At 36.0% G+C, this 24,748-nt stretch overlaps 2 protein-coding genes and 1 long non-coding RNA gene across 4 annotated transcripts; 2 read left to right on the forward strand and 1 right to left on the reverse strand.

Moving 5' to 3' along the window:
- Nucleotides 1-10,900: 10,900 nt before the first annotated feature.
- Nucleotides 10,901-13,882, forward strand: LOC110937775. 2 transcript variants are annotated; one of them, XR_004892148.1, is made up of 3 exons: nucleotides 10,901-11,038; nucleotides 12,325-12,409; nucleotides 12,963-13,882. It is a non-coding gene; the product is annotated as an uncharacterized LOC110937775 (long non-coding RNA). The 2 variants fall into 2 exon arrangements; XR_002591030.2 differs by having other exon boundaries at nucleotides 13,656-13,882.
- A 738-nt stretch (nucleotides 13,883-14,620) lies between these two features.
- On the forward strand, nucleotides 14,621-16,254 carry LOC110871217 (probable transcription factor At5g28040). The gene has a single exon (XM_022120105.2). It carries the CDS (start codon nucleotides 14,727-14,729, stop codon nucleotides 15,957-15,959), a length of 1,233 nt encoding a protein of 410 aa, XP_021975797.1. The 5' UTR covers nucleotides 14,621-14,726; the 3' UTR covers nucleotides 15,960-16,254.
- A 670-nt stretch (nucleotides 16,255-16,924) lies between these two features.
- Nucleotides 16,925-18,094, reverse strand: LOC110925450 (zinc finger protein KNUCKLES). Its single transcript, XM_022169425.1, has 2 exons — nucleotides 18,045-18,094; nucleotides 16,925-17,408 (listed from the first exon to the last, which is right to left on the reverse strand). Exons 1-2 carry the CDS (start codon nucleotides 18,092-18,094, stop codon nucleotides 16,925-16,927), a joined length of 534 nt encoding a protein of 177 aa, XP_022025117.1.
- Between the last annotated feature and the right edge of the window lie 6,654 nt (nucleotides 18,095-24,748).

Below are 24,748 nucleotides of genomic sequence, written 5' to 3' on the forward strand. Positions count from 1 at the left end.
ACATACGTGTACATATTGCATTCGACCTCAATAAGTGATAAACAATCACATGTCCAAACAAATAAGTGATAATATATCACATTTATCCGGGAGTCAAGTTCGTCTCTCTGTTGTACGAAAGTACTGACCTGTTCACGGACTTGCTCCTGTGCCCTCATGCATCGAAATTCAAGTTCCTCATCAATAAGTGATTATATCACATAGGGCTTGTTTTCAAATCAAAATAAGTGAGAATCTCACATCATATACGGTCAAACAGATGATAATCGGTATACTCACCGGTAAGATGAACCCTCGTGCATACCTTGATACGGGAATGTGTCGTGATGTGGATGAACACCGGTCGGTAAGTATAAATCATACCTTAACGTATCCCCTCGCCATGATTACATCTGATAAGTTGAGCTTAAGTGGACAACAATACCGATAATTGTTATAGGATGCTTATCTTAATGTTAATTAATTGAACAACAAGAGCGTTTTGGCATGACCGTACACTGATATGATTCTCTTACCCTCAAAACTCGCAAAAAGAATGTCTTTATATATTTATTTACTGCTTTCCGTCTTTACATTTGAGATATTCAAAAATACCAAAAAGATTTTAGGTGTGTTTTAATATAAACTTTCTAAAAGCCAAAAAGATTTTATTTTTATTTTATTTTCGATCGTACGATGTTGGATCTCGAGTCTTCGTTACCTGAAACCTGAACGAAAACCGAATTGACTAAATCTTTATAAACGGTCGAAATTTGCAAGTTTTTGAAAGTTAGAATCTAAAATTGACAAATTTGTTAAACTTTCAAACTGTCGGACGGTGTTTGATTGGAACATGGTCATACGTGTGTCATTTGGTTATACTAACTATATTCCAAGCAGTTGTTCTCATTATGCGTTTAGATTTCTTGCATGTGCAGATTCTAAAGGCAAGGAGAACATGGTCGATGACAAGCTTTGGAATGAAGACACGACGTGAAGGCACTCAAAAGATAAAGATGGTCGAGTTGCCGCTGACCATCATCAACACCACAAGGATCTCAAGCACTAATGATGAAGTCATTCACGAGCATAACTCAAGGGGGAGCTTATGTTAAGGGGGAGTTTGTCAACACATTTTCTACATGATACGGGTAGTTTGTTGATACACTTTCTGCTTTCAAGACGTGAAGACTTTGAAGATCCTCCGACATAGAAGACATGAAAGATGAACCTCACGAGTAGCGTCCAAGGGGGAGTTTGTTGATACATGTTTGTGGACGCGACTCGACTCGGTTCGACTTGGCTCGGTTCGACTCGGTTAGGTTCGGCTCAAGCCCGACGTCACGACATTCCTCCGTCGTGCGCCCCAGAGTTCGACACGTGAAGTACAGGGAGCCGAGAACGTTTCCCGCTTGACACATCATCATGACATCATCATGATGATGTCATAACTTTGACTATCACAAGTTGGACTAGCTTTGCAATCTGAACTTATGGATTCATGGACGTGCATGTGGTTTTCTTTGGGCCAATCAGAAACAAGCAACATGGGCTAAGCAGCTTTGGCGAAACTCACCTTTGGGCCCAAGCCCAGTTTGGCGAAACAGATGTATCTTGGCGAAACAAGACTGTTTCGTCAAACTTGATTGAGTTTCGTCAATGACTATGTGTTTCCTCAAGCTCCTGATTCGCCAAGCTGTGATTCGTCAAGTGAGAGTCTGATTCGTAGTGTCTGTGCTATAAATAGTCTGTCTGTGGATAAGAAATGTAACAGAACACATAGAGAGAACACAGAGAGCATTCTGTTGAGAGCACACACACGAGTGTTTTAGAGGGTTTGCAAAACACATTTGTAAACATAGCTTTGTAACCGAACCTTTCATTCGTATTAATACAAGTGGTGTTAATCGGTGAAGATTGTGTGTTGTGTTTGTGCGTGTTCTATCTCGGTTTGCCTTTCCGGTTGGATTCCGCACAACCGGGTTGGTTAGTATACAAGGATTAGGCGACTAGATCCTCCTAGCCGGACCTACAACGTTTTCTGAAACGTTCGATGAAAAAAGAAAGTATTTTAAAAAATTACAAGAGTCTTCGAGAAAGGATATCGAGAGGTGTTTTGGGGTTCTACAACAACGATGGCATTTTCTCAGAAATCCTTGTCGCATGTGGCATAAGGATAGAATACGAATGACCATGTATGCTTGCATCATTTTGCATAATATGATCATTGAGGATGATGGAAGAGCGATATGCCAAAACTATATTCCCGAAGATTTAGTCGAAGGAACCCAAGCAACAATGGAAGAGAGACTCGCAAATGCTCAGCTATTGCGATCTAGAGAAATACATAACACGTTGAAGGCGGATTTGGTTGAGCATGCTTGGGCGATTCGCCCAATTCGATTCAACAGTGATCACGACGAAGATTCCGAGGAAGAAGAGGTTGAGGAATTCGAAGACAGGAACTTTGAAGACGTAGGTTTGGATGCTGGAGAAAACGAAGAGTAAGAAGGAGAGAACGAAAATGAAACCGAAGAATAAATTTATTTTTTAGGTGTAATTTTTTTTTCTTTAACTTTTTTTTAATTTTAATGTATTGTTTTTTATTTAATGGAATGTTTTTTAATTTTATAAAACTTATAAATTAATTAAAAAATGAAAATTAAATTAATTGAGTAATGATGACAAATGGGCTTTATGACTACGGCCTCAAATTGCATAACGCCCCATAAAGCCCCTTGCTGACGTGTCATGCCACATGTCGCATAACGCCCCCAAAAGGGCTTTATGACTACACATGGCCTTAAAAGAGCACCCAAATTTGAGTAATGACCTGACGATTAATAAATAACATATCCAATCGAGACACTTAATATACCAAAGAAAACACTCAAATTTACAATACAAAATAACAATACTAATTTCATTTTCAGATACGGCTCCACAAGAATTGGAAGGTAAGGTTTATTAATAGCATCAATCTCTATATTACCAGTCATTATAAATTGTCTTTTAAAAATAAAATAGCAAATTAGCAACATGAAGTTAAGTAATTTATGACCATAAGTCAAAATTTTGGAGATTGTAATGTAACGAACATGAGAGATATACACGTGTCTAATACTCATGATGTATTGACGTATTGTATATTACTTTTTGTTACTTGGTTATTTGTATATTATTTTACAAAGAGTAAATTACAAGTTTTGTCCTTTATGTTTACATCAAATTTTACGCGCTGTCCTTTAGTGCAAAATTTGACAGGCCCTTTCAAAATCTTGCACGTTTTGTCCTTTAACCCAAACCCAGTTAGATTTTTTGGTTAAATCTAGTCATGTGCAAAGCACATGAGGGTACTATTGTAATTTCACCATTTAAGGGACTATTGTGTAATTAATACTTAGATTGGGACTATTTTATAAAAATAGAAAAGATATTAAATTAAAAACCACTCTCTCTCTTCCTCCCTCACTCTCTCTCTCTCGCTCTCTTCTCTCTCCATCTGTGGTCCACAGACTGTGGAGGAAAAATATTAAAAACCACAGACTGTGGAGGAGATGCAGTACTCCGGTGGAAGGGTAGGGGTACTCCGGTGGAGATACAGTACTCAGCAGCGGGACTCCGGTGGAAGGGCAGGGGTAGTGGTGTCACAGGGGTGGTGGTATACGATGGCTTGCGGCAGAGAGGAACGAATCCGATGGATCGTCTTCCATCTTCTAAATCCCTTTCGAGTTTATCCTTCGCCTTCGGTTCAGTTCTCACTTCGTCAAATCTGTTCTGTCCCTTCCACTTTTCCCTTTCCAGTTTGAATTTAGGAATTAGGCATTTGGGCTTATGTATTGGGTATAATGATTTGAGTATTATTGAGTTTTATCTGGCTCAACTTAGCTAATTTGTAATAATGGTTATTAATTATTGAGGCTAAGAAGCAATACAGAAGCCTACATATAATCAAGAAAATTGGCGATGGAGATATCGGAACCGTTTATCTTGCTGAACTTATCGACTCGAATTGCTTTTTTGCTTTGAAAATTCTGGATAATGAGTTATTGGGCCTCAAGAAAAAAGCTACACGGGCTCAAACCGAAAGAGAGATTTTGCAATTGCTTGATCACCCGTTTCTTCCTACTTTATTTTCGCATTTTACGACAGATAAATACTCGTGTTTGGTTATTGAGTATTGTCCCGGTGGCGATTTACACGTGCTCCGACAAAAACAGTCGAACAAACGTTTCTCTGAACAAGCAAGCCAGGTAAGAACTTAAGGTTTTCTTTGTTTGGACTTTCGATTGTTTCGTTATATGATAATTTTCGTTTTGGGTTCTCAATGTAGGTTTTATGTTGCTGAAATCCTTCTTGCTTTAGAATACTTGCATACTAATTACACAATAGCCCCTTGAATGGTGAAATTACAATAGTACCCTCATGTGCCTTGCACATGACTAGATTTAACCAAAAAATTTAACTGGGTTTGGGCTAAAGGACAAAACGTGCAAGATTTTGAAAGGTAAAGGACACCGCCTGTCAAATTTCGCGCTAAAGGACAGCGCCTGAAATTTGATGTAAACATAAAGGACAAAACTTGTAATTTACTCTTTTACAAATGTTAATTGTTATTTGTTGGGTTGGTTAGGTGATTAATGAACGGTATTCGTATACTATTTTACAAATATTTATTTTCGGTTATAGTTGTTTTATTCGTATATGGGTCGGTTCCATTTTCACCAATAACCGTATCTGAAACCACCAATTTGTTTTAAAGGATTTTAAAGGCGATCGATTTTTGTTAATTCAGTTTGCATCAACCCCGCTGATTCCCAACCCGTCTACCCATACATCTTACTTCCTTTATTTACAATTTGCATCATATATTACCTATGCATAATATCATACTTTTCATTAAATAATAACGGAAAGGTAATGGGAGTTCAAAATATTAGCAGAAGTTGCTTGCTTTCTTTCAAATGATACTAAGAAATTATAAAATCAATAGCCAGCACAATTATTCTTTTGTATCATAAACCTAAAGTTATTTTCCAGTGCGTACATAGTAAAAATAAAAGTGGCAAATAAACTATAAAAATACAGCATAACTTACCTGATAATTACGTCCGTGTTGGTGCTGCGCAACTGGGAAAGAGTGGCTCCTTCTCTAAGTACCTCAAAATAATGGCAAATGAAGAATAAATGCATTTGTTAATCCAATTTTATACTTTATTTCAGCAAATTGCACAAAGGCGGGTGGGGTGTATTTGAAATTGCTTGAATTATATTGATTATAAGACCAAAATCAGCTCAGCTAAACTCTTTTGGAATTGTTAATCTCATTATTTTTTTAATGAAAAAAGCTAAAAAACACCCAAACCAACTAAAAAAGCACTAATTTTCAAGGAAAATTACCTGTTTATTTTTTACATCGACTTGCTTTAAACCAATCTTTCATCATTTTTCTCCTCTGTCTTTCAATCTATTTCAACCTCCGCCTCCTTCCAGCAGTACTCTGCTCCCGTCTTCGCTGTACAGGCATTGATTGGATGGCTGAAAAGCTCAAAGACGCAATCAGGATTGTCTAATACAGTGGGTTTCTTTCTCTTCAATGGTCATTAAAAACTATATCTCCTCCTACTTGTTGATTTGAGGCAGGTCAGGAAGAAACCAATGATGCAGATGCAAGTGGCGGTGTTTAAAAGGAACAGTCATAGAACTCCAACCAACTAAAACCTAATTAAGCATTCCCCTTTATAAAGCCTTACTGAGCAAATAAAATATTACCCATTTGCACTAAAAGCACCGCTAATTAAGAGGTCTAGAAAAGCAAATGTACATGTTTGTCCGCTCTTTGAGTTCTGACACCATCTCCAGAGCTCGAATCTTCATCTCTTCAACCTGTTTAGCACATAAAAGAAAATAGATGAGTTTATACCTCGTCACATCTAGGAGCAACAAATGGAATCCGTCTTTCAGTCACATATCGAGCTTACCCATCTAATCCGTTACCCAAACTGAACCATGTAGCCACATATTGTAGCTTCATAATCAGCCTAAGCACCAGCAATGTTGACCCACTTGTGAGAAAAACAAACCATTTTGAATAAACGCATTACAATTTTTTTACTCCAAAACAAATTTTAAATAGCTAACCATAATTACCAGGGTCAATTTTATTTTCCTTTAAGCAAAACCTCTATAATTCAGCAGCTAACGTCAAACAAAGTGCACATCAAATTACTATGAATGTACGGAATCGATATTCATTACTGGAAATATAAAACAACAAAAACGGATCAAATCAACTGAACATGTAATTATCCTTAATTAAACATAAAAATATAAAAAAATAATACCAAAGTTTAAACAAAGTATACCCCAAAGTTGAAATGAAGCATAACCCAATAACATCAAAAGCACCTAAACAATAAAAAAGATCATCAAATACAAACATCCGAGTGTAATCTAATGTTGGGAATGTCTAAAAAACAATGCGTACACACCTGAATCTAGTGAACTGGCATCTACGATGGGATGACGTTTCTTTACCTCATTCTTTTAGAGACCAAGCTCTTTGCTAAACCTAGATTCAAAATGCTTCGAAAAAAACTTATCTAAAATGATCGTTATTCACGAAACACGTAAGGAAACAGGAGAACATGACCATAATGAAAAGCTAATCAACAGTGGTCACCTGTTGCCATTCTCCATCAATATTTCCGTTCCATAAAGTCACATTATTATTGCCAGCAGCAACCACCAAGTCATACAACACCTTATGATTTGTGCTAAACAAACTATAAAAATTAACCAAATTAGACTCTCTAAACTAGACACTACAAAGCTTTAATTCTAGACTCGACCTAAAACCACACAATCGGCAAGTGTACCGATCAATGTAGTATAACCCTAGGAAGTCCGGATATCGAACCACAGGACTCTATGTATCACGCAAATTAGACTCTAACAGACACTGACAGACACGACTTAACTTGTTTAATTGTTTGGGGGGGGGGGTTACGGAAAATCTAGGAAATCTAAATTAAACTACTAACTTAAACTAGAATTGAACTAATACGAAATAAGACTGAGGACTTTCCTTATAGAAAACGAGACCACCTAGACAAGACTCCTGGATCGTTTTTAAGAGATTACCAATTAAATTAACTGCATGAATTATGGAACCGGGATCATATGATACTAAACCTATTAAGAACCAACTAAGCCCCTCGACCCTTCTCAAGGAGAAACCTGTGGAATTACCTAGGCCGTTAATCCTATCGGTTATTAGACTTCTTCCCAGTTGTCTAATTATTGTGTAAGTACCCTAATGTTGACCTACTCTTTCCCAATCATAGATCTAGGGTAGTTTGGAGTAATTAATTTGACTTGATAGACTAATAAAACCGACAGGTAAACCAAGACATGACCTTTTCCAAGGACTATCTAAAGCAATTCGCCGGGTAAGACCTACCAATAGTCCTTCACTTCCCAGATATTAGGACTAGTAGAACACTAAGACTTAGCAAATTATTACCATTTACTTCTAGAGATTACCGGCCGATTCTCCCTAAAGAGCTAAGGTTTTCTTACGTGATATAGACACTCACCGAAATCCTAAACCCTAATATGACTCTATGTTGTGATATAGACCGTCACTAAGAATCATATGAAGCAAATAATGACAATAAACCGAATCAAAGCACTCATGTACATCAAATCATTAAACCAAACCGTTTACTAAACACAATTAATCCATAAAAATCATGCAATTAATAAAACCGGTAAAATCTTTACATCAATCCATTCATCAAGTCTAGGTGGCTTAAATGTTTGGCCAAGCATACTAAAACGTGAAAACAAAACAAAGATGTCTAACAACAAATTCATCATAACAAGTTTCAAAGAAAGAAATCGACAAAACAAGGGATTAGAAAACCCGATAGATCCTTCGATTCTTCGCCCTTGACTCGTACCGATGATTCCAAAGCCTTGAGATCTCCGATTGTGTGCCAAGAATGCTCCAAGTCGCCCCAAAGAAGTCTGAATTCGTAATTAGGGTTTCAATTGAGTTTTCTTCCGAATTAATCTTCAAACCCTAGCTGGAAATCAATAATTCTCGAACTTACACCCCTCGCGCGACGCCAAGGAGGTCTCGCGTCACGCGGCGCCTCCAAATCCTGATTTTCTTATTTTTTTTATTTAATTTCGATTTCCAGCTTCTCCGACGCGCGTACGAATCCCGGTTTTCTTCTAAACTGCTCGTTTTTACTCGTTTTTCATCACTTTAAGCTACGGGACCTGAAATCAAAGCTTAATTTCAGCAGTATCACAATTCTAACCTAAAACAGACTCAAAACGACTGAAAACTGACCAAAATATACACTATAAACATATGTACTTTACAGTACATCACCTTACCATTCCAATTGTCACCTTCTTTTCCAAATTGCGAACCAACTGAGACCTAAAACCCTAGCAATCGGAACTAAAACAAAGAATAAATACGAAGATTTATTAGAACAAGAAGCTTTTAAAATTCATCCAAACACCGTCTCATCTCCTTGAAGCTTTTAAAATTCATACAAACACGGTCTCATACTGCCTTTTTTACAAGCCAAACAGAAATTTATTCATAATCAAAACACAAGGTCCTCTTTAACCAAAACCTAATCAAGGAACCCCATAATACATCAAAACAATACAACCACCAAAAAAAGTCAACAACAAACAAATTACAAATGAAAATTTATAACACCAAAATTTATCTGGTCACCAAAGGCTAACCCTTGCATCTTGAATCTCTTGGTAACCCACCAGTTAGTCGTCTCCTTGGCATCTTCAACCACCTTAAACGTTAAAGTGTTTGTGCCCGTAAATAATGCTGTGAAGAAAACTGGACAAATGGGTCAAACGGGTTGAAGTTATTTAAAGTGATGATGCTATTAAGATTTTAATACTTACCTGCAGCATTTTTAAGGGTAAAAATCATTACTTTCATGTCCAGTTTTGGTGCTATTAAGGTGAATAAATGAATATTAACAATTAAAAAGACCTGATACAAAATATACACTATAATGTTACAGAAACAATGAAATCAAAGAAAAGATTACCTATATTTTAACCAGGAGAAGCATGATCATCCAACGACGCTTCATCAACGAACATTCGAACAAAATTTAACAAAAAGCTAATCTTTTTAGGGTTCCTCATATATGAATCTAGCACAATTCCAGAATGACTTATCTGCAAATCTTAACAGAAATAGAGTTGAGAAAACGTTGGTGATAAGAAATTAGGGCCTAAATTGTTGGAAATATGCATAAGCTTGTACACAAATTGCATCAGTTTCAAGAGATGGGTTTAGGGATTCAGGGCTCACCTAGGGTTCATCAATTTCAGGAGTCATTCTCATAATGGTGAAATAACTGTAACAAACTATACCAGATTCTGAATTAGTCTTTGAAACGCTTCAATTTGTCCTGCTACACCTGCGACTCCATTAACAACTTCATCCTTTGAAGCTCCAAATCCTTGGTAAACCACATCCTCTGCTTTTAAACTCCACCATCCGCCATTGTTTGGCCTTTTAACCCTAGCAGACACCTTTAAAATCTCTCAATCGCCATTGTCGGTTAATGCTACGGATCGTCGCCCGCCTCATCAAGTTCCCCTTTTCATAAGGGTTTCTGTTCGGATTCCTAAAGATTAATACGTTTAGGGAATTGACTGCCCATCAGACAGAGAGAAGATGAATGAATTGTCTAAATTACCCCCGCCAGCGTCTTAAATTATGTGCACTTGACCACTTTACCCCTCCCAAATGCCTTTTACTCTTTTGTACATGTTGTTTCGAAACTTGTACGTATGGTAAAATTACCATCTTGTACATCACTTCTCCTTTTTATAATAGTATAGATTATTATACATATTACACATATTAATTTGAATTCTTTATGAATAGTACTTCAAATTTGAATTTGAATATAATTTCATCGTAAATTACTATAAGCCTTCTTGATTATATATTGTACATATTAATTTGAAGTCTTTATGATAAACATTTCAAATTTGAATTTAATTTAATTATAAACCACTATTGGATCGCTTAGATCAAACATTATTTAAAAAAAAATTAACCTTCCAAATGAAAAAAGTTAACTGAGATTCACCATTAATACAATATTTATGAGATAATTAACGTAAGATGCTTTCTAAATATTTAGTTGTTCATTAAAAACAAACTCATATTTTTATGTTTTTGGTTTTGATAATACTTATATAACTTCTTCTACGAAGATATATCCGATATTTATATCAATACCATAATGAATCCAATCAATATCATCTTAACAACATCAGTACTAGTACCGGTACTGGTGTTCGTTTTTATGGTTCCAGCTGATGTAAAAAGTGTGTTGATTGTTATACCGAGTGCATGTATCGTATCAATACAGTAATGAGTTGAACCGATATCAATTGAATGCCAGTGGTAACATACCGCCGCAATGCGGCGAGCATATACCCTAGCTTTATATTATTAACAACAAATTATTAATCATAATTCATAAGGGAAAATACCCTAAAACTCTTATACTTTCTCATTTTTCCTTCAAAAGTCCATAAAAAATTTTGCATTTAAAAAAAACCAACATACTTTATGTGTTGTCTCACAAAAGTCTCTTCATATGTTACATTTGAACAAAATTATGACAAAACTTTTTTTTTAATTGCTACATGAAGTTATGTTTCAACCTAAGATGTAACACCCCAAATTCCATGAGATTTTAATTTAAGCTAACTATAAATAAGCAAGAATAGTTTTGGTTACATTAATATAAATAGTAATCTTGAAGGGCCAAACATGTAAAGTGGTAAAAACTTAAAACATTAAAAGAAAACAAAAAATTAAAACACACACGCATGTGTGTGTGTTGTGCGATCGAGCAGAGGCAGGAGGAAAGGGGTGAAACCCTAGTTTCACCAAGTTCATCAAATTCAGTAGAAGTCTCAAGGAAAATCGGATGCATGAACCCCAAATTGCAAACATCTAACCTTGTTCAGTAAAGTGGTAAGTCGAATTCTTTGATTTGGTGATCATGAAATTATGAGAACATGTGTGTGATTTGAAGTTATGAATGCAAGATAAGACAAGAATCATGTATGATTTTAGCATTTTGATTGAAATATAGGAAAAACCCATTTGGGTAAGAAGTTAGCATGAGTAGAATGATCAAGTAGGATTAGGTATGTGAAGTTTTGATATATGATCTTGATTATAATACAAGAATGATAAGTAAATTGGTGTAGAATAAAAGAATCATGTAAACTTAAATGATTATTGAAAATAATCATGTTCAATTAGTAGAATGTCATGTTTTATATGCTTGTACAATATTCTTTAAATGCGAAACCCGCCAAGTGTTCGATGAAATGCTCAAGAGAACAAGTTTGTGGGTTACTAGTAAGAATGATGTCGGGTTCAAGGTTAGGGTTAAAATAGCTAATTTTTAAGGATGTTGTTAATCGTGAATTATGAGTTGACTAGTACGGAAGGAATTGTTTGTGTTGTGTGCATATATGATCTTGTGGTTGTATATGTGTTACTATGTGAGTAGGGAATGAAAAGATATGATTCTAGTTCATACTTTGTGTTGTTGGAAATTGAACATGTATATATGTTAGATTCGCCATATAGAAGGTGTCTTATGCTTGAATTTGAATGTATTGAAGATTTGAGGAGAAACCCACTTGTTCAAGTAGCGTGGTAATCTTGTAGTTGTATAAGTTAAGTAATTTTGATGAATGAATGATTATGTACTAATGTATCGTTAGCTAATCATGTTGTAGGATGTATGAATCATGTGAAATTGGTTGAATGATTGAGTTTTTGTAGTTTACTAATGGGTTATGCATAAAACTCATGTACATGATGCTTAAAATGTTGTATGCCCATCAAGTGTTTGACAAAATGCCTCAATGATAAGCCATGTAGTTTTGAATAGATTGGGAAGTGATATGATGCATAAGGATAACATAATATACATAAATTATGAAACATGGTATGAAGTAGGAATGATGCGTGAATGTAATTGTTATGTAAATAAACGGCGCAATCTAAAATGAGATTGGATTATATATAGGATTAAGGTTAAAAGGTAAATTTTGTATGCAAGAACTTATGTGTTATGTACTAGCTAATTTACGTGTCATGTACGCTAGTAATGAAGTATGATGATACATATCCTATATGTGCACTAATAAACTAATGAAAGTCAAATATTGTATGCTTGATAGCCGAACGAATGAATGTATGTAAGCTAACCGTGTTACGAATGTGATGACATGTACGGATAGGAGTCATGTCAACAAGAGCACAAACGAGGAAGTGCCACGGGTCGAAGGTAAACATGGAAGCTATGTGCAAATTCGGACGCACGAGGTAAGTAAACTCCCGGACTCCCTCTCTAGTAGTAAAAGAGATTAATTGTATGATAATTGTTAGAAGTTATGTTGAAATGCGTTATTGATGATGATATCAAGTAAGTAGTATTAAGTAAGTGATTTCCGAATCACTTCTTACTTTATTTAAGCAAAGTTATGTGCTAGTTACTTAAGCATGATAATCGAAGCCTATTAAGATTTGGTTATTTAGAAGCAAAGGTTTTCGCTATGTAGATCAACGGGTCAAAATAAGGAAGTTTTACTAATGAAGTTCAATTACGTATAATTGATTGAAATGAATGAGATTAACGCATACCGGGAAGCGGGTTCAAAACCCCATGTATGGAACTCCGGATAGTGTAAACCCTTTTATAGTTATAATGTTCATGTGAGTTTTGAGTATAAACAAGTGAGTTGTTTGGTAAAAACATGAACGGGTCAAATAATTAGTAAATGAATATTAAGTCGAAAGCATATAAGTTAAGAATTTCCTTAATCCGTGTGTTGGATTTCAGGTTCACCTGATAGAATGTTAATTTACAATCATGTAGGAAGAAACGTGACGCAAAACGGATGAAAAATGAGAGAGTTATGTCCGTTTCGGTAAGAATTAATGGCTAGGAAAAGTGCAGAGCTAACACGGCCGAGTGGTGAGCTGACACGGCCGGGTGAAGGTTCTGTCAAAAATATTATTTATGTGATTTATGCAGCGTAGGCTTCAGTATATTATCCGTGGACTACGGTGGGCCTCCCAAACATGATTTCGAGTGTTCCCTTGACGATTATAAGTTGTAAACCCAAGTCTAAGCCTCATGTAATTTATATAAGAGTATGATAGATGTATGTAATGAAGTTGGACATGTATTACATGTAAATGGTATACAAGAATGCATACGGAACACGTATGTATGAATACATGATTGTAGGTATGATTGAATGTATATTAGGTATGTAGATGTGTATGATTGTAAATATGTATGTGTGCAAGTATGTGCGAATGCATGATTTGGATGCATTTGAGAATTAACGTTACTAACAATGCCCTTGAGTTTGGGATGTAATGCAGGAATGAGAATGTCGGATTCTTATGAAGTTGAAGCCGAACTCGGAACAAGAGACTTAGAGAGAATAGTCGAATGAATCGAAGCTATATTGTCGAATATTATACGAAAGTTAACTGTGTGAGAATAGTGTTGTATGAGGTTGTCAATGACTAATGATTAAGTTGTATGTGATGTTCACAGGTACCATACGGATTTCTTCTTCTACTAACGAAGATGAGCGGACGAAGATCGAGTCAAGAGCAAGGATTGTACGGGAAGGATCAGTCACATAGTTTAACAAATGTAGGTCCGAAGTATTAATATAATGGAACGTGGTAAATACTTTTTAATGAGTGTATGACATTTGGTATTCGAACTTTCCTGTAAGTACTATGTCTATTAAAGAACGAAATTTTGGGTTCATATTTTCCGTTGTGTTGTATTTTTAAGTTATTACAAGTTAGTCTTACAGGGAATTGTTCATAATACGCACGGGTCATGCCCGATTTTTGTTAAATTATAGTATGATAATATCACATTTAGGAAGGTGAAACCTTGGGCGTTTCATAAGATATGTTTGAAAATTCATAGGTCATTGCTAAAAATCCGAAAACAATTAAAAAACGAAAAGTGAACAAAGAAACGATTAAAACCGAACCGAATAAAATGAATTCGGTTTATATGTAGCCCAATAAAACGAGTAATCAAAGTAAACCACACTTTATATTTAGTCGAATGAATCCAATTATATGAATTCGTTGTATTCGGTTGAAACCGAAAACCAAACCCAATTCAAATGCGGTTTGTAATATAGTTTTAAAGTACTTAAATTCCGTTTACTCTGGTTCGATTTTGGCTTAACCCAAAAAGTTTCAGACTGAATAAAAGGAACCAAATAATCGAAAAGAACCGGACCTGTCTAACAGTTTCAAGCTGTTTAAATTATTATTATAACTTTGTTTAAATTTAACATGTGAAGAGACTTTAATATCCAAAGAATTATTAAGAGGATTTTGTGATACGAAAAAGAAAGTATGTTGGTTTTTCGTATTCGAAAAATGAGAAAACATGTCTATTTTTTTATGATAACATTTGAATGTTTCAAAGTAAAAACAACCTTTTGAAGAGACTATTTCTCATGGGCCTAAACCACAAACACGGCCCATAAATCATATTCCCCGGTCCACACTCCACTCCACACCACCACCCCCAACCAACACCCACACACCCTCTCTTCATCACCGAACCCTAGCTAACCACCAACCGATCACCATGGCTTCCGACGACGAACACCACACCACCACCGCCTACGAACAAGATCTCGACGACGAAGAACAATCTGACGACGAAATCGACGAACAACAACAACAACAACAACACCACCAAAACATCGACGAAGAAGACGACGTCGTTTCAATCGACGACGACGAAGAAGAAGAAGACGACGCCGTTTCCGACGATTCCACCTCCTCCGCCGCCGGCGAGGTCACGATCGCCGTCGCCGGCAGTCTTCCTACCGTAACCACACCGATCGCCGCCACTCCTACCACCGCAACCACCACAACCGCCTCAATCGTACGGTCAGATGCAATTATAGAACCGAAAAAACCGTTAGATGATTCCAGACGGTTATTTCAACGGTTATGGACCGATGAGGATGAAATTGAGCTGTTACAGGGGTTTTTGGAGTATACGACGCAGCGAGGGGCAAATTCGTCACATCATCATGATACGACGGCATTTTATGACCAGATTAGAGGTAAATTGCAGTTAGAATTTAATAAGAATCAGTTAGTTGAGAAGCTTAGGAGGTTGAAGAAGAAGTATAGGAATGTTTTAGCTAAAACTAGTGGTGGTAAAGAGTATGTGTTTAAAAGTCCTCATGATCAGGCTACTTTTGATCTGTGTTGTAAGATTTGGAATGAACCAGTAGCCGTTTCAGCCGTTTCGGTCCCCGTTATGGCTGATGGTGGTGGATTTGATGATGATGAGGCTCAAAACCCTAACCCTAACCATAGCACTGGTTATAATTTGAGTGAGCATAATGGGAATGGAATTGGTGATCCGAATAGCTCGGAGAAGAAAGCGCCTAGGCCGCGAAAGCGATCACGATTGTCTGCGATTAAGATTGAAGAGAATTATACTCAGCAGCAGCAGTATGGGCAGGGAATGGGAGCCGGAGCCGGAGCGGGGGCTGGGGCGTCGAATTCGAATGCGGCAGTTTCGAATTTGGTTGAAGAGACTGTGAAGAGTTGTTTGTTGCCATTGTTTAAGGAATTGGTTAATAATTCGCCAAATGGGGGGTTAGGGTTAGGGTTAGGGTTAGGAGGAATGGGTGGGAATACTTTTGGCAGCTCGATGAATTTCCCGATTGGGGATATGAGTGATGAGAAATGGAGGAAGCAACACATATTGGAATTGGAGGTTTATTCAAAGAGGTTAGGATTGATGCAGGACCAAATAAAGTCTAAGTTGGAGGAGCTTAGATCAATGGGGAGTATATGAAATTCTGAACATATGGATGCTATCAGTGAGTGCTTTCTAGAGGTCATATATTTATTTTTCCGCTTTTAAGTTTATTAGTTTAATGGTCATATAAATTGAAGCATGCTGAGGTTGGCTATTCTGATATGTTTAGTGACTATCTTCTCTGCTTATAAGATTTCTTGTTAAATAATGTTAGTTTAAATGTTTAGCCTTTTCTTTTTTAACTGTTTTATGGAATCAATGAAAACAGCAAAGTTAAAGAGATTGAACAGAGTTAACATGAGAAATGTGCATCAATCTTCTTCTATGTGCCTTCGCCTTTGTTTAAACTCTCATGCATTGTATAAATATTTTGTGCCTTTGTTTGAACTTTTATTACAATACATGTGTGTGTGTGTGTGTGTGTGTGTTATCTTCTAGTCAGAGTGGTAGGTAAAGGGCATGTTTGGCTAAGCTTTTTGAAACAACTTATTGGCTTTTTGGAAAGTCAAAGCTCCAAAATGATGTTTGGCAATGAGGGTGTATGTGAGGGGAAAAGTCAGTATGGAGTGACTTATTGGCTTTTTCCCCTCAGATACACCCTCGTTGCCAAACATCATTTTGGAGCTTTGACTTTTCAAAAAGCCAAGAAGTGAATAAATTGTTTCAAAAAGCTTAGCCAAACACCATAAAGTTAAAGAATTTATGTTCTTGTCACTTTTCCAAAATATCTAAAAATATTGTAACTTGACATTGCCTCATCAGTAACGTAATGAAATGAAATTCATCAAATTATTCTCTAAAATGTAAACATGTTTAGACTTTCGTACACTATTTCTGACTACATACTGTTTCCCTCATAAAGCCATACCTCAGTTATTCCATGAAATTGAAATCCAAAACTTGCCAAAAGTGGGAAAACAAAGAATCTAGAAAAGATTTCTCCTTTTTGCCCATTTTTGCTTTTTTACAACATAAGATCAACCATCATATCATCTTTCCACTCATAAATGGAGTGAAAGATCAAGCTTTTGAGTATCTTTACTCTCACTCATCACAACCATATTTCTTGGTGAATTCAAGAACTTTTGATGCTCATCTTCTTGATCAAACTGATGATAAGTATTCTGATGGAAGTAGTTGTCTCTGTAGAACATAACATTATCGAATCGAGTCGTATCCGATCCAAACTGTTGACCTTGAAACTGACAGAAGTTATAAAGAGATGGATTAAGATACCCAATATGATTTGTTGGAGCAAACAGCAATGGAGGTTGAGGAATCAAAGAAGTAAAATTATTGCATCGAATATTATTCGCCGCTCTTTTAGCTTTTCTTGTTGCTGTTCTTTCTTTCTTGTGAGCATTTTGATGTCCCCCCAAAGCTTGAGAGCTGTAGAACTTTCTAGAACAAAATTGACATGGGAACGACTTCATCGTTTTCTGTTCATCATTGACAACAACATTTCCACCTTCCATTTGTTTTGGCCTGAAAAAATAAGAATTCACTATTTTAAGCAAAACTCATAAAAGAGATTAAATTAAATCAAAGATAGTAAAAAGTGAGACCTTTGAAGATAATAAAGTGTGATCAGCAGGGAAAATGAAACAAAAAGATACAGTTTTTTTCAGAGTTAAAGATGGGTAGAAGATGAACAAGAGTGAGTTCAGAAACTAGTTATTGTGATTGGAAAATGTGAAGGTGAGTAGTTAATATATATACATGCATGTACATACATATATATTTATATATATCTAGAAGGAGATGGAGCACAGAGAGGGGTGTTCTGTATGGGCTTGGGAACAGAAGAGATAAGAGAGGGATAGGTGAATAAGTGTACACCGATACGTTTCTGCATGCAACTGCGAAGATATCTCTCTCTCTATATATATAATATTATACATATACACACAGTGAGAGAGAGAGAGAGGGGTAAAGAAGGGAATTGGGAAGTGGAATCTAACGTCTTCGTTCTTTATTCACTTAAAGTTTCTGACAGTTTATGGGTTTACATGGGCACTTGGCTCTCTTTTGCAGTATATAAGTTGTGTTTGTCAAAATAAATAAAATTAAATTTATAAAGTTATATATTTTATAGATGTCTTCTTAGCCAGGTTTTCAAACCTGGACGGAGTCCGGTTTAGTTCAGGAACAATGGACTGCCATAGTGCCATACTGCCATGTGATGTGCCACCAGGGGTGGATCTACCTTGTTAGAAGGGGTAACCTTCGTTGCCCCTTGACACTCCGGCGGTAGTGTAACTTTTTTCGATCTCGTTACCTTTTTTTTTTAAAACGTTGCCCCTATAATGATTTTTTAGATCCGTCACTGTGTACCACACAGGTTCTTTTTAGTTTCACGTTAGACTGTGTGTTGTAGGGGGCTCCAAACGTAAAGAAGGTGGAGCCACGTAGATGTCGTATAGCGTTCCCTGTTGTGGTTACCACGCCGCTAGCACCCTCCTCACCTCCACTTGTTTCGATCACCTTCTTTGTATAACATACGTTCAATGACTGATTGATTTTTATATTAAAATTGGAGTTAATTACTGTTTTCGTCCCTGTGGTTTGTCAAAAATCACTATTTCAGTCCATTAGTTTAAAAATTGCGATTTCAGTCCCTGTAGTTTCACTTTCGTAACCATTTCAGTCCACCCCGTAACCATTTCAGTCCCTGTACTTAACAGAATAATGGATTGAAATGGTTACGAAAGTGAAACCACATGGACTGAAATGGTTACAAAAGTGAAACAGCAGGTACTGAAATCGCAATTTTTAAACTAATGGACTGAAATAGTGATTTTTGACAAACCACAGGGACGAAAACTTAAAATTGAATGGTTAAAAGTTACCTTGTCTATGATATTATTTTTTTATAATAATTAAAAAACCTTAATCTTGGCTTAAAGTTTTGATTAAAAGATTTGCTTTGGTTGTTGTGGAATGAAAGAGGCTACAATCCTACTTTGTGAAGCTAAAGCTTAAATAAACACCAGCAATTCATTAATTGAGATTTCAGTTTCATCTTTTTGGGGATTTTTTATTTTCAAACATAACTTTGAGTTGCTCAACCATTTCTCATAGTGTCATTACAACTATCATCAATAAGAAAATTATTACATTTTAGCATTCAAACTGTTAAGGTGTATCGTAAAAGTTTCCCTCCTTAAGTGGGTTAGTGAGTGTTCTAGTCCCATGGTAAATATTAGTATAGATTTACAAAGTGCGTAATTTTTTCTTAAAAAAATATTAAATCACATAAAGAACAAATAAGAGTCCAGTTCGTTCGAGAAACCGAATCATTTCTCACGGAGCGATATGAAAATTGTTTTGAGTTTATTTATCTGTTTGTAAATGCCCCAGACACCCTTTATAATATCTACGCCGTATAATACATCCTTTGGTTGGGTTGCAAATTGTTTTGAGTGGATGAGAAGGATATTTATTTAAAGTATGTGCTTTAGATTATGAGTTGGAAACTGCAAAAATGACAGGCTTCCTCACCGCTATTGTCTTGCAACTACTGGTTCTCAACTTCTATTGGCTGCCTGCTCTCTTCTGCCGCCCCTTCATTGCAACTGTTTTCTGTCTTGCTTTTAATCTCTTATTACTTTTTTTCTTTTTTTTATTAAATAATCAAATATATAAAAAGAGAATCAGGGATGTGTTTTTTTGTTAATCAAAGTTACGGGAGCTACTAGGGATCGGATCGCTAAAAAGCTCAAACGAGCCGAGCTGTGCCTTAACGAGTCTTAGCTTGAACCTGAAATATGACTTGTTTAGTTATTGAGCCCGAGCCTGAGCTTTACAGACAAAGCTCGTTTAGGCTCGTGAGTCTAAACGAGCCCAAACAATTTTTATATTATTTTTTATATATAGTATACCTACTATTTAACTTTGGTGAGCCGAGCTTTGGCTCGTTTAAATTTGTTTTCAGATTACCTCTAGCCGAGCCAAACTCGAGCTCTTGTGTTTTACTTTCGAGCCGAGCTCGATCTCGAAACAGTAGGTTAGAACTGAGCCAAGCTTGAGCTTCATAAAAGCATGACGAGCCGAGCTCACTCCTAGTAGGGCTCGGGCTCAACTCGTTTACACCTCTAATCAAAGTTACATGAGGTTGAATGTAACTTAGGGTAATACCACCTGTGTTTAAAAAAGCGCGCTTGAAGCGAGCTTGAAGCGATGAAGCGCTGGAAAAAACGCTTTTTTGGCTCTGAAGCGTTACATTACGTGAAGCGAGCTTTAAGCGGCGAAGCGATGAAGTTGTGAAGCGACGCTCCAGCCAATCAGATCACCATTTGGGCCATTTTTTAAGCCCAACAGTCTTTACAAGGTACATATCGACCTTATATCGACGATATAGCGACTTCCTATGTGAAATCCGGTGACAAATTCCGGCGACGGAGTTGCTTTCAGCCGGAAACAAGGAAGAAGGGGGAAGAAGAAGAAGAGAGATGCGGCTGCGTATCTTTTAGGCTGTTAGGGTTTTTATAAGTTAAGGTTTTTAAACATTTAACCTCTCTATCTTTCATTAGTTTACATTCAGTCCCTGAAACTTCTAACTTTTTACTTAAAAAGTGTAAAGATAGTTTGTCTATTTAAACATTTAACCCCCTCTATCTTCAGTAGTTTACATTTGGTCCTTAAACTTTTTAATTTATGCATAAAAGTACAAAATTAACATTATAAAATACATATATTTAATATGGATAGCTATCTTTTATACATATATATAAAATTAACATTATATATAATTATATATAATATGGAGCGCTTCGTATACGTGAAGCTCTCGCTTCGAGCTTCTTGAAGCTTTGCTTAAAGCTTTTGGAACCAAAACGCTTCAGAGCGCTTCGCGCTTTTTTAAACCAAGAATACCACGTAAAATATAAAGAACTACGTTAGGTATAAATAGATGAGTGAATTCCATGTTATCCCTTTTCAAGACTACATGGAGTGCCACATGGAGAGGGAAGGGCAAAGCCCCTCCACGCAATCTACACCACCCAACCGCCATTAGCTAAGGGCGTTGCCCCTTTCCATTGCCCATTGCCTTTCACTACCCCTTTCCCTTTTTGATGTAGAAGACAAAACTCACATGGTCTACGTGACGTCTATGTGACAGAATGGGAGCTTTGCCTTTGCCCTTGTACTCGTGACACCGTATAGTCTAAACCTTCTTAATTTTATATATACCAAACGAATTTAAAAATATTAAATATAAATATTTCTGTTCACAATACTTATTTAGAGAGTGGTTAACATACATTAGGCGTAATCGTACATTAAGTACGGGACAATCCTGACCGTCATATCAGGGATTAAAAGCGTGATTAATTGGATGCGTGATTATTTAATACATGCGTGATTATTTTCAGTAGCTTATATCCATGCGTGATAATCTGATACATGAGTTCCATGCGTGATAAATCAGTTCCATGCGTGATAAATCAGTCCCATGCGTGATAATCAGTTCCATGCGTGATAATCGCATATATCTGACGGTCAGAAATAGTCGCGTACGTGAAGTATGATAAGGGCTTTTGTACATTATACTTTCTCTACTTATTTAAAAGTAATATAAAATTATGTAGGTTTAGAATGGTGTATATAAAACTTCTCAAAAAAAAAAAAAAAAAAAAAGGTAACCGACTCGATGTTTTACAAAAAGGTACTCAAAAGGGATATCATATAATAATTGGAGACGTTTCGAGGTGTCGAATATCTAATTTTATGTAATGTTATAATCTATTTGGCTATCATAACGAGGTGGCTGGCTTAGTAGCTTAGTAACCATTTGAGTATGTAATTTGTGTAATGAGACTTTTGGGTGATGAATGAAGTTTTTTGTCGTTCAAAAAAAATTAACCACTCATATTCCAAAAAAATGTGTGTAAACCCATGAGTATCCATTTTAGAAGTATGAATCATAAACCGAAAATGTTCCCAAGAAACCTGTTTTGATCCCTGTGCATAATCAACCTAGTGTTTATTTAAATACAATGAAAATGATTCAAAATACATCTGGACTATACAAACAACACAACAAATTAGCGCACACAAATCCAACAACCAATGTTATTCCTATGACGTGAAAACGTATACAAATGCATACATACCTGCGACCATGTATCGAGAGACAAAGACACATCATTTAATCTGGATTTTGGAGTTGGGAACAGCCGAAACAACTCAATATTGAAAATGAACTTGGATGTTGGGGTGGTTGTGGAGATGATTGTTTGGGAGGTTTTGGATATGGTTTTTTGGTTTGTGGAAGCTTTGTGTCGGACACTTGTTGGGGAAGATGTTTTAAGAAGGCTTTAAGCGCACTTTCTACCCCGTCCTCATTCTCCACTGCCTATGCAAGTTCCACCGCTTGCCAGTTGCTCCTTCACCTGTAACATTTCAAGAATCGGCAAACTATGAAGAAAATGTCTTTGAATTGATTATGAAAGAAAACGATTTCAACCTATAACATGTTGACACTTCATCAAAGATGTTTTCCTTTTTCGAAAAGTTTAAGGGTATTTTTTTTATTCTCCATATTTTAGACTGAGTTGATATAAAGTAGCCCTACATTTATTATCCCTTTTTAGTTTTTACTCTACAATACAATGTTCCATTTATTATCAACTACATATGCTCTTTCTTATGAATAGGTATGAATAGGTCAAACTAGGTTATCTTTTTTCTAACGCGTCAAATGGGTCAAATGGCAAATTTAGCTAAAATGTGAATGGGGCAAATGGTAATCTAGCTAAAATGTAAATAGGGCAAATGGTTCAAACGTGTTGAAACTAACACTAGACTGTAGTTTCAATGCATACAAAGTCCTTAGATTATTATGGTAAAATTTAAGGTCAAAGAGCATAGAACACTAATCAGATATGTAAAATTTCTATCAGGGTTAACCAACATTTTTGTGCCACAAAGATAATGATCATTCATAAAAAAACGTACAATAACTTATATAACATAACAAAACTTATAACTTTTTATTACTAAAAAACATTATTTTAATACTGCGATAAAGTAACTTAAATAACATACAAAACCTAATACTAAACTCCTTTTAGCCATACGGTGACTATATTTTTGGTTCTCTCTTTTGTTTGCTATAGTAAGTGCACAAAAACCAACCGAGTTCCCACTCGTCGCAACGTACGTGTCTCATGCTAGTTACTATATAAAGGTTTTTTTTTTTCTCCATTATAATTTCACAAAAAAAATTAAGATACCTAACACAAGTTTTAATGTGTAATATACAATTTATTAAAGAATGAAAATGATTTATTCCTATTTAACCCCTATTAATTAATAGCTTTCAAATCTTTATTAATTTCACTCATTTATAGCATGTGTAAGGTACAATTTATATGAATTAAGTTTAATTTTATAACTTTAGATAAAACGGGGGTAGATACACCGTTGGGAACAACTAAGCAACAAAATAATATTCTTTCGGTTATGAAATTTTCAAAAAACATGTAATAGATGTCAAAAACGCTGCAGTATAAATGATGGGCGAATCTCGTGGATATGGGGCAGTGGGTCTTCTTTTACTCAATCAGAAACAACAAAGGTGTGGGAAGATTGTGTAAAGTTGCTGGAAAATGTAAAGTTAAATATGAAACCAGACACGTGGTTATGGAAAAATGATGTATAAACCCAAGAGTATCGATATGAACAATCCTAAAAGAATATGTATAAACCCAAGGGTATCGATATTAGAAGTATAAATCATCATCATTAAACCCCACCAATAGCAAAGCTAAGGTAGAGTCTGAGGAGGGTAAGATGTAGACAGTCTTACCTCTACCCCGTAGGAGTAGAGAGACTGCTTCCAATGAGACCCCGACTCGATAGTAGTTTTGTATCAAGCCTTAGACATGAGGCATATAATACTCGGCAATCAGGACAAAGGCCGATTTGTGCATGTACCCCTTGTCTTCGGCTATCAATGCCACAACATGATGCATAATTAGTCATCCGCCGCTTTTAACGTTATTTTCACGAAATCAGTAAAATAACGTTAAAATTAGTGCAATTTCACTTTTGCCCCCTGAGGGCCCACACATTGTCAACTACGACAAAGACCAATGTCGTCGGCAATAGTGCCTGCCGGCTATTGGGTCACATGGGCGGCAGGGGGAATAGTGTCAGGCAGCGCCTGACACTCCTCTATTGGCCCAACAAATTTACGATTTTATCCCGCTTTAAAATTACGCTTTTACCATCAGTTCAAAAAATATACCCCCACTAAAAAATAAATTTGCGTTTTTGCACCCAGCTAAATATTTCGATTTTGCCCCCGGTTCAAAATTACGATTTTGCCCCGTTTCAATTTACAGTTTTGCCATTAGCTTTTTTCCCTTAAAAATACGATTTTGCAATCAGTTCAAAATTATGTTCTTACCCCCATTTAAAAATAAATTAGCGCTTTTGCTCCGAGCTAAAAATTTCAATTTTCTCCTAGGTTCAAAATTACGATTTTGCCCCGTATAAATTTATACTTTTGCCATTAGTTTTTTTCTCACAGCCAAGTTACGATTTTGCTCTCAACTTATATTTACATTTTCTCCATCGTTTTTGTTTGTTTTCCTGGTGAAATTACAATTTTGCCTCCAGTGGAAAATTACAGTCATGCCGGCAGCTTCCTGGCACTCCCCCATAGGTCCATTTAATTTACGATTTTATCCCTAAATTAAAATTATGATTTCGCCCTCAGTTAAAAATTACGTTTTCCCCATCGTTTTAGTTTTTTTAGCAAAATTATAAAGGTTTTTTGTTTTAATTGGTTTACTCGATTTAATTTTTTTCCGTGT

The sequence above is a fragment of the Helianthus annuus genome, chromosome 1 (assembly GCF_002127325.2).
Source record: "Helianthus annuus cultivar XRQ/B chromosome 1, HanXRQr2.0-SUNRISE, whole genome shotgun sequence".
NCBI lineage: Eukaryota > Viridiplantae > Streptophyta > Magnoliopsida > Asterales > Asteraceae > Helianthus > Helianthus annuus.

What these genes read in the sequence shown, in the direction of transcription:
- LOC110871217 (XM_022120105.2), top strand. Translation starts at nt 14,727, where the DNA reads ATGGCTTCCGACGACGAACACCACACCACCACCGCCTACGAACAAGAT.
- LOC110925450 (XM_022169425.1), bottom strand. Translation starts at nt 18,094, where the DNA reads ATGGCACTATGGCAGTCCATTGTTCCTGAACTAAACCGGACTCCGTCC. An exon ending in CTAAACCGGACTCCGTCCAG is followed by an intron (nt 17,409 to 18,044) that starts GTTTGAAAACCT and finishes TTATTTTTTCAG; the next exon opens with GCCAAAACAAATGGAAGGTG.